Consider the following 14,416-nt stretch of genomic DNA (forward strand, 5'->3'; position numbering starts at 1 on the left):
ATGCATTTGTTTTGAAACTGGAATAAAACTTAAAATGAAATCCTAAAACATACCGCATTAAATGGACTCAAGGCAATGTTCTTTCCAGCAGTAGCAATGTTTGCTTTAGTGTCTCCCAGATTTATTATTTTGACTTGAAACTGGTTTTCTGAAGGAAAGACTGGAAGAGTTTTCTGTGGAAGACAGTAACAAACAGAAAGTGCTATTATGCCACCTTCAAAGTATCTTGAGAACTAGTAACGTATATTGACATCCACAAAATGTGCCTTTGCATTATTAATGGCAGTTTACATTGTTTGAAGGAAACTTCCTATGAAATTCACCGTCTAAAACAGGTGGCAACCTGCAGCTGTGGGCAGTCCCAGCATCTTGTTCTGTGCTCACTGGGACCACTAGTCTGAGGAGAAGGACTGGGGAAGTCTTCTGGATGTAGTTTTGCTAGACAAGGGAGCAGACTTATCTGCAAGACTGATTTTTAAAAAAAATCATCAGTAAAACAAATCTTTCCTTACTTTTGCCTTAAACACAGCTAGAGTGCAAATGACAGGGAAGAACTAAACTCCTCCTTTTCTTAACACTCAGACCAATTCTTTGTCTCTGCAGTCTCTCCCCACTTTTCAAAAATAAACCTTTGTCAAAGACTTAGGCCTAATCTAAACCAGAGATTTTCAAACTTTTTCAGGTCATGGAACCTGTTTGTTAAAAAAATAATAGTAATGAAAAAGCCCCAATCCAGTTTGGTGGGGCTTCTGACGTTTAGCTGACAAATTTGCCCTTCCTGCTATACCATAGTGACTAAAAGGATGAATATCTCTCCTTAAGAGACTTAGGGAGCCTTATAATCCCTGGCAGAAAATTTGTTTAAAAAAAATAAATGCACCCTCTCTGCAATGGACCAGGGGGTGAGATCTTTCCTAGGAACTCAGTTTGAAAAATCCTGATGTAAAGGATATTGAGTCAAGATCCTTTTATCTAAGCCACGGGTGTCAAACTCTCTGCATCACATTGCTGTTTCATGACATTTTTTCCATTCGTGGAGCTGGGGTGGGCGTGGCCTGCATGTGATGCATCCGGCAGCGGGTCACCGGTTTGAAACCCCTGATCTAAGCCATTTGATTGCAGAGTTATCTTTAAATCATATCTATCCCCCAGTATAAGAAACATACACAGGTGGTCTTGACTTAATAATCATAGTTGGGACAAGCAACTCCATTGCTAAGCAACATGGTCATTAAGCGAAACATCATATGACCATGATCTTCAATTTTAATGCCACATCTTCATTGACTTTGCTCGTCAGAAACTGGTTGTAAAGTTGCAAATGGAGACTATATGACCGCAGAATATATTGACAGTGGTCAATGCACACCAATTGCAAAGTGCCTGAATTGTGATCATGTGACTATGGGGATGCCACAATGATTGCCATGTTCTAGGACTGGTCATAAAGTCACGTCTTCAGTGCTTTTGTAACTTTGAACATTTGCTAAACAGAGCAGTTAACTAAAAACTATTCTATATAGCACTACCCCTTCCCATAATATAAAATCAGGATTCTAAATCGCTTAAGACTGTGATGGCGAACCTATGGCACGCATGCCAGAAGTGGCATGTAGAGCCATTTTTACAGGCACGCAACTCACCTGTAGCTGTGCATGCATGTGCACCCTAGCTGGTGTTCAGGCCTCTGGTGCGCATGTGTGCAATTCAGAGGACCCAGCTGGTCTTCGGAGCTCTCCTGCACATGTGCACATGCACACAAGAGTACTGGTGCGCAATGCGCGCATGTGTAGACAGCGTTTGCAGCCATGCATTGTGTGTGCGAAAACCATGCACATGCGCAGATGGTGCAATTGTGCACACAACACACGGTGGGGCACATGCACAAAAGTTGTGTGCATGCGCAAATGTGGTTGCATGCACAGCGCATGGTGGGGGCTACAAAAGCTGTGCGCATGCGCAGATGGTGCAATTGCATGCGCAACGCATAGGGGAGGAGCCGCTCAAAGTGTGCGAAGCGCAGACCTGTTCAGCACTCAGTGAGTAAAAGGTTTGCCACCACTGGCTTAAGAGATTCATGAATAGACAATGCCCACCACTTCAAAAGTTTAAGTCTTATAATTTAAACACCCCTGGACAGAATTTGACTCTATTTTTACTTACATCAATTTCAATTTGTACCACAGCAGCAACAACAAATGCCAAAGCTGCCAGTACCATGCCAACCGTCATCTTTCTCAGAGGCCTGGAATAGAACGAAGGACAAGGAGCTATTTAGGAACACTAAAATAAATACTACAAACATTAAAACAACATTATTAAAATAAAAATAATTATGGGCTTTGAATAATTACATTAAAAAGAATACACCATAATACATAACTAATTGACATATTCTTTAAATTCTCCCTTTCATTCAACCACTATTGAGAAAAAATATCTCCTAATTGATTCTAAGCTTTTAGCAAACCAAAGCAAACCTTTCCAAATTAGTTTTAAAAACAAAATTATTATGATGATTATGGTTAGTCATACAGTCAGCCATATGTTGACTGCATTTGGCATTTTTGTCCACCTATCAAATCTTTCCCAAGCACTTGAAATAGGCAGACTATGTGTAGGCAATCCATGGTTATTTTTACAGTCCAAGATTGGTGGAAATTTAATCAAAGACCTAAGAATTACTACTATTATTCAGAACAATGTGAAGACACAGCTGCCAGTTCTTTAGCTGATGTTGGTCTTCATACACATCGAGTTCTTCTCAACATAGTAGATATGTGGATCAAGCAGTTAACAGATGGAAATTATATCGATGTGCAGATTTTCTAAGTGCTCTCCATGATTTTTTGGTATGGCATCCAGTGTGCCAGTAATGGCTGGTTTATGCCACAGTAGTTCAATTTTGATTTTCAGATCTTGATATTTTGTGGTCTCCTCCAATTCTTTGTCTTTTATTCTATTATCTCCTGGATAGTATCCCCACATCAATTATTCACACTTTTGTCTTTTCAACCAGAGTTATATCGCTAGAGCCTAGATTTTATGTGTTATGAGCTTAGACTTTATCAGTCTGTATTCAAAAAATCCCATAATATTTTAACATACTCAGTTTCAACTATTTTTTCAATGATGTGTTCCCAACAATTTTTCATTACTGATACATGTTAATATTTTAAGATGTTCCAGTGAATTGTTTGAGTGAGTGTGTTATGTCATTACTTATAATCAATTTGTACAATCTTCTTGTCTGAGCTGAATATATGGTCAACCATTTCTTCTGCTTCTTTGCACAATCTACACTACATCATTTGATGATTTTTTCAATCCTAACCTTGATTGCATTGGTTCTAACAGCTTGCTCTTTTGCAGCCAAAATGAAGCCTTCAGTTTCTTTTTTGGACTTCCGGTTTGGCTTCGCTTTGTTGATGGCAGTCTTTTTTAGACTGCTAACCCCTTAGTCTGTAGAGCTGCCAGGACAGCGTAATTTAGCTGTCCGGCAGCTTGTAAATCTTTCCCTTGGGCAAAGAGGGAGAGATGAGCATTCAGGCTGAAGTTGAGCCACCCAGAGAAGCCCAGAAAAGTTTCTGGGGGCTTGAGGGGAGTGCTCCTTCCAAAGCCTGAAAGAAGCTCCAGACTCCGAGGGCATCTGCTTTTTGGAAAGAAAAAAACGTAGTGTCCAATTTCCACAGCAGAAATTGATTTGTGATGGATTGTAACACGGACAGAGCAGAAACTGGAGTTCTAGCATTTGTACGTAAGAAGACTGCAAGCCCCTAATAGAGGATATATTTGTTGCAAAGATAGGAGAGAAGAAAGCAAACGGTGTTTTGTGGAATCTTTTTTTAATGTTCCAGTTATAAACCATTGCCAGGTTTCATTTTTGTTAACTTCCCCTTTTGTAGAAATTAACCGTGTAATGCTTTTCCTTGCCAGCGTTCTGTTTATGTTTTTATTACATTATTTTGATTTTCATGTTTTGTTTTCTGTACATTTACTAAGCTCCAATTTTTAACTTGCATTAAGAGCACACTCCATTCTGGCTTTTGGTACTATTTGCTTAAAAGCCATTTTTTATAATATATAACCTACCCAGTAACAGAGGACAAAAAGGGGTTAAAAGGGAAAGAGGTTAAAAGGGAACTTTGAAATTTCTTCAGCTCAGATACGAAAATTAAAAGAAGAAATCAAAGAGGAATTAAGAAATTTTTTACAGGAGTTTCTGGAGTCTCGTTTTTCAGAAATAGATCAAAAATTTGATGAAATAGAGAAAGAGATGTTGGATTTTAAGGAAGTGGTGGAAGAGCAGAAGAGGGAAATGAAAATGGTAAAGGATGCAATTTCACAAATATTATGATCTTGTATTCAAATGGAGGATAGTTTGGCAGAAGTTAATAAAGTTAATTTAGAGTTGCAAAGGAAAATAGAGGAAATTCAAAAGAATCAAAACAGTGGGAATTTAGATAATAAGATGGAAGATATACAGGCAAAGGTAGATAGGGCAGATGAAGAAAGAATAATATTACAATATAGATTAATGGAATATGCTATAAGGGTGAGGGGATTGAGGGAAAGTAGGAAGGAAAATTTAAAAGTGATTTTTACGCAAGCTTTTGCTCAGATAAAGGGTGTGGAGCCAGAAGATTTTGAGATTAATATTGAAAGAATTTATCGTGTTAATTCTTGGTGGGCAAGACAAAATAAATTATCGAGGGATGTGGTTATTTATTTTACAACTAAAAAGGTTAGGTATGAAATTTTGCAAGCCTTTTATAAAAATAAATTTCAAATATTGGGACAAGATATAAAAATGATGAAGGAAATTCCTCCTAAAATGTTAAGAAAGAGAAGAGAATTTGCTTTTTTAGTGGATGAGTTTAAGAAACATCAGATATATTTTAGATGGGAAGTTCCAATGGGTTTGTCAGTGAATTTTAAAGGTAGAAAGTATTTTCTTAATACAGTTATGAAAGTAAGACATTTCTATATTAATGTTTTAAAGAGTGGGAATCCTTTGTTGTTAGATGCTAAGTTAACTGGTTTGGAGATGATGGAAAATAGAATAGGAGAGGGGAGGAATGTTTAAGATGTGAATATGATGATTATGGTTAATTTTTAGAATTGATTTGTTTAGGATATAAATTATAGGTTTTGTTATTTGTTATTTGTAAGTATAAACCTATGGAATGATACTGTTTAATTATGAAGGATGGAAAGTAAAATTTATGAATTTAGATAATGTTGTGGGTAATGATGTTAATTGTTTACTGTTATATTGTGGATGTAACTTAAATGATTATTCGTTTTAATTTATATGTTTATAGACAGTAAAAGTTATGAAGTTAAGTTGGAAATATTGTATCTGAGAGACTTTATTCATAATGATATTTGACTGATGGAGTAATATTGGAAGATCGGACAATAAATGTTATGACAATTGAAAGTGATGAAAATTTGAGCTCGAGAAGATGGACTGTAATTTAAGAAATGGACTTATGAAATTTGAAGGAATATACAAGTGGAAAAAATTTGAATTTGAGAAGATGGACTAATTTTAAAAATGGACTGTAAGAAGAAGCAATATGTGAAGGGAAGATTGTATTGGTATTGTTCCTTTTCTTTTTTCTTTTTTCTTATTCTTTCTTATCTCTTTATTTTTATTGTGAGGGGATTTAAAGTTTTAGAGAGGGGTGGGAGTTTATGTATATTTTGTATACTTTAGCTTGTGATCGTTGGTCATAATACCCAGTATTTGCTCTGGGAAGTCTGGGGGGGAGGGGGGAGGGGGGAGAGGGGGAAAATGATACATGGATTGGTTATTAATGTACAGTAATGATTGAAGATATGAAATTTAAATTTGAAATGATATTGGGGCTGCCCGACTGCCATTTCAGAAAGAAAGGGAGAGAGGAGTAGAAGGAGGGAAGAAAGTAGGTAGGAAAGAGTTGAAAAGGAGGAGGGGAATAAGAAGGTTAGAGAGGGTGATTTAGTAACAGAACCTGTGTCATGGTCAGATCATTTTCTCCTTCGCCTGGACTTTCGGACTGCCACCCACCACCGCAGGGAGACGGAACCGCAGGGAGACGTTTCCTGAGGATCTGGCCCACGGCATGGCTGAAGAACTAGTTGCGGCCTGGGAACAGGCCGCGGCTGGGGCTTTGGACCGTGTCGTGCCTTTGCGGCCTCTGACCCGGCGCAGATCTCAGCCGGCCCCTTGGTTCTCCGTGGGGCTGAGGGAGATGAAATGCCGGAGAAGACGCCTAGAGAGTACCTGGAGGTCCAGCCGTTCCGAAGCTGACCGGACACTAGTTAGGTCTTATTCTAAGGCCTACCTAGTGGCATTGAGGGAGGCGAAGCATTCTTACGTTTCCACCCTCATTGCGTCGGCAGATAACCACCCGGCCACCCTGTTTCGGGTGACCCGCTCTCTCCTTCACCAGGAGGTGCGGGATGACCCTTTACAGGGACGTGCCGAGGAGTTTAATTGTTATCTATGCAATAAAATAGTTCAGCTCCGGGATGGTTTGGACCGAAATTGGGATGATCCAAGTGAAAGGGCGGAGTCGTGTCTTGTCGAGATTGTTTGGGATGAGTTTGACCCTGTGGCTCTCGAGGACATGGACATGGACAGGTTGTTGGGGAGGCTGCACGCCACCACATGTTTACTGGACCTGTGCCCTTCCTGGCTGGTGCTGGCCACACAGGAGGTGACATGAGGCTGGCTCCGGGGGATTATTAATGCTTCCTTGTTGGAAGGGGTTTTCCCTGCCGCCTTGAAAGAGACGGTAGTGAGACCCCTCCTCAAGAAGCCTTCCCTGGACCCAGCTATTTTGGGTAATTATCGTCTGGTCTCCAACCTTCGCTTTGTTGCGAAGGTTGTAGAGAATGTGGTGGCTTGGCAGCTACCCCAATACCTGGATGAAGCTATCTATCTAGACCCGTTCCAGTCCGGCTTCCGGATATAGTACGGAGACAGCTTTGGTCGCGTTGGTGGATGATCTCTGGAGGGGCAGAGACAGGGGTTATTCCTCTGCCCTGGTCCTATTAGATCTCTCAGCGGCTTTTGATACCATCGACCATGGTATCTTGCTGCACCGGTTGGAGGGTTTGGGTGTGGGAGGCACCGTTTATCGGTAGTTCTCCTCCTATCTCTCTGACCAGTCGCAGATGGTGTTGACAGGGGGGCAGAGGTCGACTGCGAGGCGCCTTACTTGTGGGGTGCCACAGGGGTCGATTCTCTCGCCTCTCCTGTTCAACATCTATATGAAGCCGCTGGGTGAGATCTTCAGTGGCTTTGGTGTGAGATACCAACTGTACGCTGATGACACGCAGCTGTACTTCTCCACCCCGGGCCACCCCAACGAAGCTGTTGAAGTGCTGTCCCGGTGTTTGGAAGCCATACGGGTCTGGATGGGGAGAAACAGGCTCAAGCTCAATCCCTCCAAGACGGAGTGGCTGTGGATGCCGTCACCCCGATACAGTCAGCTGCAGCTGCAGCTGACTGTTGGGGGCGAGTCATTGGCCCCAGTGGAAAAGGTGCGCAACTTGGGCGTTCTCCTGGATGGACGGCTGTCATTTGAAGATCATTTGACAGCTGTCTCCAGGAGAGCTTTTCACCAGGTTCGCCTAGTTCGCCAGTTGCGCCCCTTCCTTGATCGGGATGCCTTATGCACGGTCACTCATGCTCTTGTTACCTCTCACTTGGATTATTGCAATGCTCTCTACATGGGGCTCCCCTTGAAGTGCACTCGGAGGCTTCAGTTAGTTCAGAATGCAGCTGCGCGGGTGATAGAGGGAGCAGCACGTGGCTCCCATGTAACACCACTCCTGCGCAGGCTGCACTGGCTGCCTGTGGTCTTTTGGGTGCACTTTAAGGTTTTGGTTACTACCTTTAAAGCGCTCCATAGCTTGGGGCCTGGGTACTTACGGGACCGCCTACTGTTACCTCACGCCTCCCACCGACCCGTACGCTCACACAGAGAGGGACTTCTCAGGGTGCCGTCCGCCAAACAATGTTGGCTGGCGGCCCCCAGGGGAAGATCCTTCTCTGTGGGGGCTCCTACCCTCTGGAACGAACTTCCCCCCTGGCTTGCACCAAGTGCCTGATCTTCGGACCTTTCACCGCGAGCTGAAAACGTATTTATTTACTCGCGTGGGGCTGGCTTAAATTTTAAATTTTCAAATTTTCAAATTTCTAGATGAATTTTAAGGGTTTTTAGACTTTGAACGTTTTAAATTTCGGCCAATTATTTAATAAGTTTTTTTAATTTTGTTTTAATTGTATATTGCTTGTATTCTTATCTTTGGCTGTAAACCGCCCTGAGTCCTTCGGGAGAAGGGCGGTATAAAAATCTAATAAATAATAAATAATAATAATAATAGGGTGGAAGAAAGGAGGAGTGGAGAAGGAGGAGAGGAAGTAGTAAAGTGAAGGAGATGAAGGAGGGGAAAGTAGTAGAGGGTAGAGGGAGGTTGTGAAGAAAGGAAGTGGCAGTCGGGCAGGACCGAATAAGCAATAAATAAAAATTAATGATTAATGATGGATAACAGATTGTACATAAATATGATGTTGGAAAATGGAAATAAAAAAAATTATATATATATATAAAAAAAGAGCACACTCCATTCTCATGTGGCCTCCATAGCCACAAAAAATTTTGTGAGAACAGGGGTTCTTTGGTGAATAGCTATTGTTGGGTGTTGGTGAATGCTGGCATGTCACCCAAAACATCATGGCAAGTCACATGTGTCAGGTCACCATCAGTGCCCTAATATGTCTACTGTCACAATAAGTAGCGATGCATATATTTTATCTCCCTAAAAACATATTTCCACTGTTGTTGGGTCTTTGTGCAATCCCTCAAAACTTGCAGTAAAGTATGTTGCAATGTTGAGGAATATATATTTAATCTAAAATGTCATTTTGCAATACTGAAACCTGAAAGAACAGGTTTCCAAAACTGGTGCCTTTCAAACGTTGGAATACAATTGTAATAACTCCTGAGATCAAAGCCAAATTAGAGGAATTATAGCCAAATCATTTTGAATCAATATATGTTTTTTAAAATCCACTATTAGAACAACACAGACTTAATAACTGAATACTGAAAGAAATTTAGCAAGATGACTAACTTAATATTATCCTTTGACACAGGACAAATAATTTTGAGGTGCAATATTCACTTTTTTTAATAGATTCTAGCACAATCAATTTGTTATATGTAAAAGTTGATACAAATATTGATATTAACAGAAACAAGCTTTCTCATATGGGTACATTGAGCACATCTTACATCCTTTTCACCTGCAAAATCCTAAATTAAGATCGTTTCTTTATGAAGTTACAGTGCTATAATTATTCATGAAAATTATGTTGAATGATGCTTGTTTTTTTATCTACTGCTTAGTTTTGTTTGTGCCCTACCATTAGAAGAAAAGTAGTTATTTTTCATATAAAAGTATTTTTTACTAGTTATGTCTCCTTTATACTTTGATTTGTAAAGTAACCCAAGTCGTTCATGTTACCATCACTTCAGGATACTGTTAAATTTCATGCATTAGAATTTGATACAATTTTCTACTTACAATTTTTAAAAGTCCATATTTACTTACGTGAAATTTATGTGACACTTTTTAATTAACGGGTAAATAACAGCATCTACAATGGGGACCATGATTACAATGAGAATTGGGTTTACAGTCTGTTATAGGAGAAAAAAGAAAGAAAATTAATAATGTTCAGAAAAAACTAAAATGATATTTGGAAATAGCTCAACCCCCCAAAAATGTATAAAAAATCCAGCTTACTATACCTGCATCTGGTCTGGCTGAATCGGAACAGAACCCTAAAAGGAAAGAAAAAAAGAAATGGATGCATTTCACTTATAAAAACTCATTTAAACTTAATTTAATAATTTGATTTGATTTAATTTAATTTAAATATCATTGCCTTAATCTAGCAAGGGGAATATACATGGATATCTATCAATTGAATGCTTATCACTTGCTGGGTGAGAAGCTATGGATAACTTTTTAAGGTAAAAATACATAATAAAGAGTTAGAATTTGATTGAAGGTTCACGAGTAAGAAATAACTTACAAAATTTCCATCCATAGTTGTGGCTTGCAATGTCCATCGAGATCCCTTCAGAACAAAAAGTATAAGTTTTTAAGCAAAAATCCTAATTAAACATTAAATAGTAGAAGCACATTAAGTATCTGCACTATATTAACAATATTTACATTGCTGTTACACAAGTCAGTGGTAGAAGGAAAAGAGATTAAGAGCTCACATTGTTATCTGGAAGTGATAGGTAAGTATGTGATGAATATATAAAAGTAAATTGAATGCCACATAAGAAGCTTTGATAAACCCCAAAATATAGGATCCAGAATGAAAAGGGAAAGAATGAAATATGAATTGAATACTAAAGGGAATGACCAAAATGAAATAAATACTTTGAGATGCTTTGATCATATGGAGATAATGGATGAGGATTGCATTATAAAGCAAATATATGAAGGAAGAGTAATGAATCAAGAGGAACAGGAAGTGTTTGGGTAGAGTTGATGATATCCTCAAAAAAATAAAGGTAAGAATTTTAAAGAACAAAAAGGTACTGTGTGAAGCAGTAAGGCATGGTCCCAGTGGATGAGACAATGGTTTGCAAAGGTACCAAGACATAGACTGAATAGTCTTTAGTTAGATTTTGTCTTCTAACTCAGTGATTCCCAAAGTGTGAGCCGCGGCTCCCCAGGGAGCCGCGCTATCATCATGGGGGCGCCGCGGAATATCTGCGCCCGCTGGGTCTGGCGCTGATGCGCCATTTCTGGGGCGTCTGGTGCGCATGCGCAGTTGCAGGTCGGATTTCCGGGGGAGCCGCGGGCGAAAAAGATTGGGAACCTCTGTTCTAACTTGTTCCTAATTTTGTTTTACTTACTACTTTATACCTATTTTTTGCACTTTGTATAAGGTACTTTTTTTCAGAAAGGAATCCTGTAGGGTGATGGGAAGTATGGAAAGATGGATGCAAGTTTTATTAACTCTATAAAAAGACTTAACTGAAGAAGGAGGTATACCATCTCTAATATAGAATCGCATTGGTGGTCTATTGGATTATATTTTATGTATTTCATTCCACTGTAATAAAAATGTTCACACAGAGTTTTTAAAATCTATATCCAATACTAAATCCTAATGTGTAATTCTAGCAAGCACTGTATGGTCATATGCAAAGGAAGAATAACAATTTTTTCTCACAACTTACCTGCTGATCAAAAAGGGCCCAAAACATAGGAAGAGGAATGTATAGAAACAAAACTTTCAAGACCATCTTAACTTCAGTAATAAGCCGTTTCTATTACAAAAGAACAAAACAAGAAATGTTAAATATCTGCCTTATTCATTTGCATTTGTTTATGTGTCAAATATTAAATATTTAAATTCTGCAAAATTCTCCATATACAGATTGAAATAAGCATCAACAATGCATCTAATCTATTGAGAGGTACCAAGAGATAAAAAAATGCATGATGGAGAATAGCGGTAGGTATGGAAGAGGACTTTATTCATAACCATATTATAAAGGTGGGATGTTTCTCCCATCCCCTTAAAATAAAGACTACACTATAGAGGTAGTTCTTGGTTAACAACCATTCATTCAGTGACCATCTTCAAAGCTACAGCAATACTAAACAAATGATAGGGATGCCCAGCTCCTGAGGTTATGGCCAATGCAGCACATCTGCAGTCATGTAATTAGCCAGGGTCTACTTGGCAGCCCATCAGTACCTTCCTTCAGGAAAGGAAGTACTTCTGCTTAGTGGATATTGTCATCTTGATTTACTATGAAGGGGAAATAGGTAAATTCATGGAAGCTAAAATAAGCTGATCCTGACGGGTAGACATTATTTCAGTAATCAAAACCAGTATTTTTCTTCAGCATCAGTGCTGACTTAGTGGGTATTAGTTAATTATAAGACATCTTAGTTGTCATTGTTGTACCTTGATGAAGGTATCATTTCTTTTATGTACACTGAGAGCATATGCACCAAGACAAATTCCTTGTGTGTCCAATCACACTTGGCCAATAAAAATTCTATTCTATTCTATTCTATTCTATTCTATTCTATTCTATTCTATTCTATTCTATTCTATTCTATTCTATTCTATTCTATCAATACTGCCTCTATTAAGTGTCTATTTGCACAAGATCCTAAGTGTTATGTTTGCTTATCTCAAGTTGACTTGTAAGCCATGTTTGTAAGTCCACCCCCATTTGGTTAATTTAGCAAACTCAGAAAATAAATAAATTCTACAACCATATTGTGTAAATACAACCAAAATTGAATTAAGCTTTGTTTTTATGCCTGTAATTGAAATGTAAGTGAGTCATAATTACATAACTGATGAAGCAATGCAGTGATTATTTTTACATCTCAAAATTGCATAACTGAGGATGAGTAGTACATTGCCTGATATAAACAAAAGATATGCATGATCTCTACAAAGAACAGAATGCTGTTTTTCAAAAAAACAGATTTGTCCAAAAATTAATCTGAAAGTTAAACTAATTAGATCCACATTTTTATTCTGATAAATACAGTAGATAACTACAATTGGGTAAACTGCTTTTATTTTAATCAGCTAGTCAGTCTATATTAAATATTAAATATTAAAGCATTGTTCATTTGTTCATTTGTTCTTTCTATTCTTATGTGTGTTTTCAAAGTAAACTGATATTAAATCTAACTGCCCTAATGATATAGAGGACCCTTTAACCTTTATTCTGATCTTACTTGTTAAAATTTCTGAAGTTTGGGGGTTTCACACCTAATGTTTTTAAATTATATCTGCTGTCATGTTTATCTTCTTGAAGTTACAAGCAAATTTTTAAGGCTGCCAGGGGCGTCATAAAATTAGACATTTGGCAATGGCACAATGATAGCAATCATTTAATGAAAACAGGTTGATCCAAAAAGTAAAATTTAAAGCAAAGGGGTTGTTGTTATAGCAGTATATAATAAAATTCAATATAGACCAATAATACAACTTACGCCATACTTTTCAGTAGCCCAGTCCAACCAGTGTTCTCTCTTGGGAAATTGTTTGCTGCGATGTTTAAATCTATTTCGAATAGCAAACTGGAAAAGAAATAATTTGCAAATTAATTAGAATACTATTTTTCTTTTAATTACATTCATAAATATTTGGGGGGGGGGGAAGAACCCCAAGTTAACTGCCGGAAAGACCAAAAGTTATGGGAATAGAAATGGTGCTAACTAGATGTGAACAAAGTTCTCAATCCAAGAGGCGATCCAAGTCCAGCCACCCTCAAACTCCATTATTCAGTGCCAATTAAGTGCTGACTATTAGTTGACTAGGTTCCTGTGTATAGGTGTGAAAAATAAGTCTTCTTAAGTGCAACTTAATGTGTGAATCTGATTCTTCACAGCTGACAATATTAACTATGGTAATAAACATTAAGGAGAATACAAAGTATCATTTCCAGAACAATCAAAGACAATCTAAGCTACCTCCTTGAACATCCTCCCTGATGCTCTTTAAATATGCTGGACTAACATTCTTATTCCCCTTTCATCTGAAAATGATGCGAGTTCCAATCTAACACTTTCAATTTCTTGATTAAAGAAATTGGAGGAAGACTATTTGTTAAACTTTTTTTTACAAATACAAATGGAACAGTGATGGGATTCAAATAATTTAACTGATTCGCCCAGGGTCAGGTTGGCTGTTGTGGGAGGCATGGCCCATCCTCATTCTCCAGCTCTGCTGCACATGCGGGATGAGCCTCCCATGATGGCCAACCTGACCTTGGGCAAACGGGTTGTTAAATTACCCACCTCCCACTATCAAAGTGGATCCTGGGCGCTGCGCTCAATGGAGAAATGGGCAATGGAGTGGCCAGCACGAAGGAAGGAGGAGGGCTTTCTCCTTCCCTCGCGCCAGCCGCTCTGTTGCCAGTTTCTCCATTGCAGCGCAGCGCCCAGGATCCACTTTGATAGCAGGGGGTGGGGGAGTAGGTAATTTAACAACCGGTCTGCTTGAACCAGTGTGAACCAGCTGAATCCTACCACTGAAATGGAACAAAAACTTCCAGGAAGATGATAAAATTAAGGAACCCAAACAGTTATTTAAAAGCTGACTCAATAAATCAGTGTTTCTCAGCAACTTTAAGATGTGTGGACTTCAATTCAGGTTGGCTGGGGAATTCTGGGAGTTAAAGGCTGCACGTCTTAAAGTTGCTAAGTTTGTAATAGATGCTTCATTCAGAATATAACGACCTGTATACTGCACGAATCAAGAAGAGGGCTGTGAAAATATTTACAGATCCCTCACATCCTGGACATAAACTGTTTCAACTCCTACCATCAAAACGACACTATAGAGCATTGC

General features: G+C 38.8%; 1 protein-coding gene across 2 annotated transcripts in view; it reads right to left on the reverse strand.

Moving 5' to 3' along the window:
• The window catches only part of SLC15A1 (solute carrier family 15 member 1), a 52,436-nt gene that overhangs the window by 13,651 nt on the left and 24,369 nt on the right, over window positions 1-14,416 (reverse strand). For both annotated transcript variants that reach the window (XM_058185572.1, XM_058185571.1), the window contains exons 10-16: window positions 13,057-13,143; window positions 11,268-11,357; window positions 10,100-10,144; window positions 9,813-9,845; window positions 9,613-9,701; window positions 2,164-2,245; window positions 54-173 (exon numbers count right to left, since the gene is read on the reverse strand). In XM_058185572.1, coding sequence (XP_058041555.1) covers window positions 54-173; window positions 2,164-2,245; window positions 9,613-9,701; window positions 9,813-9,845; window positions 10,100-10,144; window positions 11,268-11,357; window positions 13,057-13,143 — 546 coding nt within the window. The remainder of the gene's footprint in view (window positions 1-53; window positions 174-2,163; window positions 2,246-9,612; window positions 9,702-9,812; window positions 9,846-10,099; window positions 10,145-11,267; window positions 11,358-13,056; window positions 13,144-14,416) is intronic.

Source organism: Ahaetulla prasina, chromosome 5, assembly GCF_028640845.1.
Source record: "Ahaetulla prasina isolate Xishuangbanna chromosome 5, ASM2864084v1, whole genome shotgun sequence".
Lineage (NCBI taxonomy): Eukaryota > Metazoa > Chordata > Lepidosauria > Squamata > Colubridae > Ahaetulla > Ahaetulla prasina.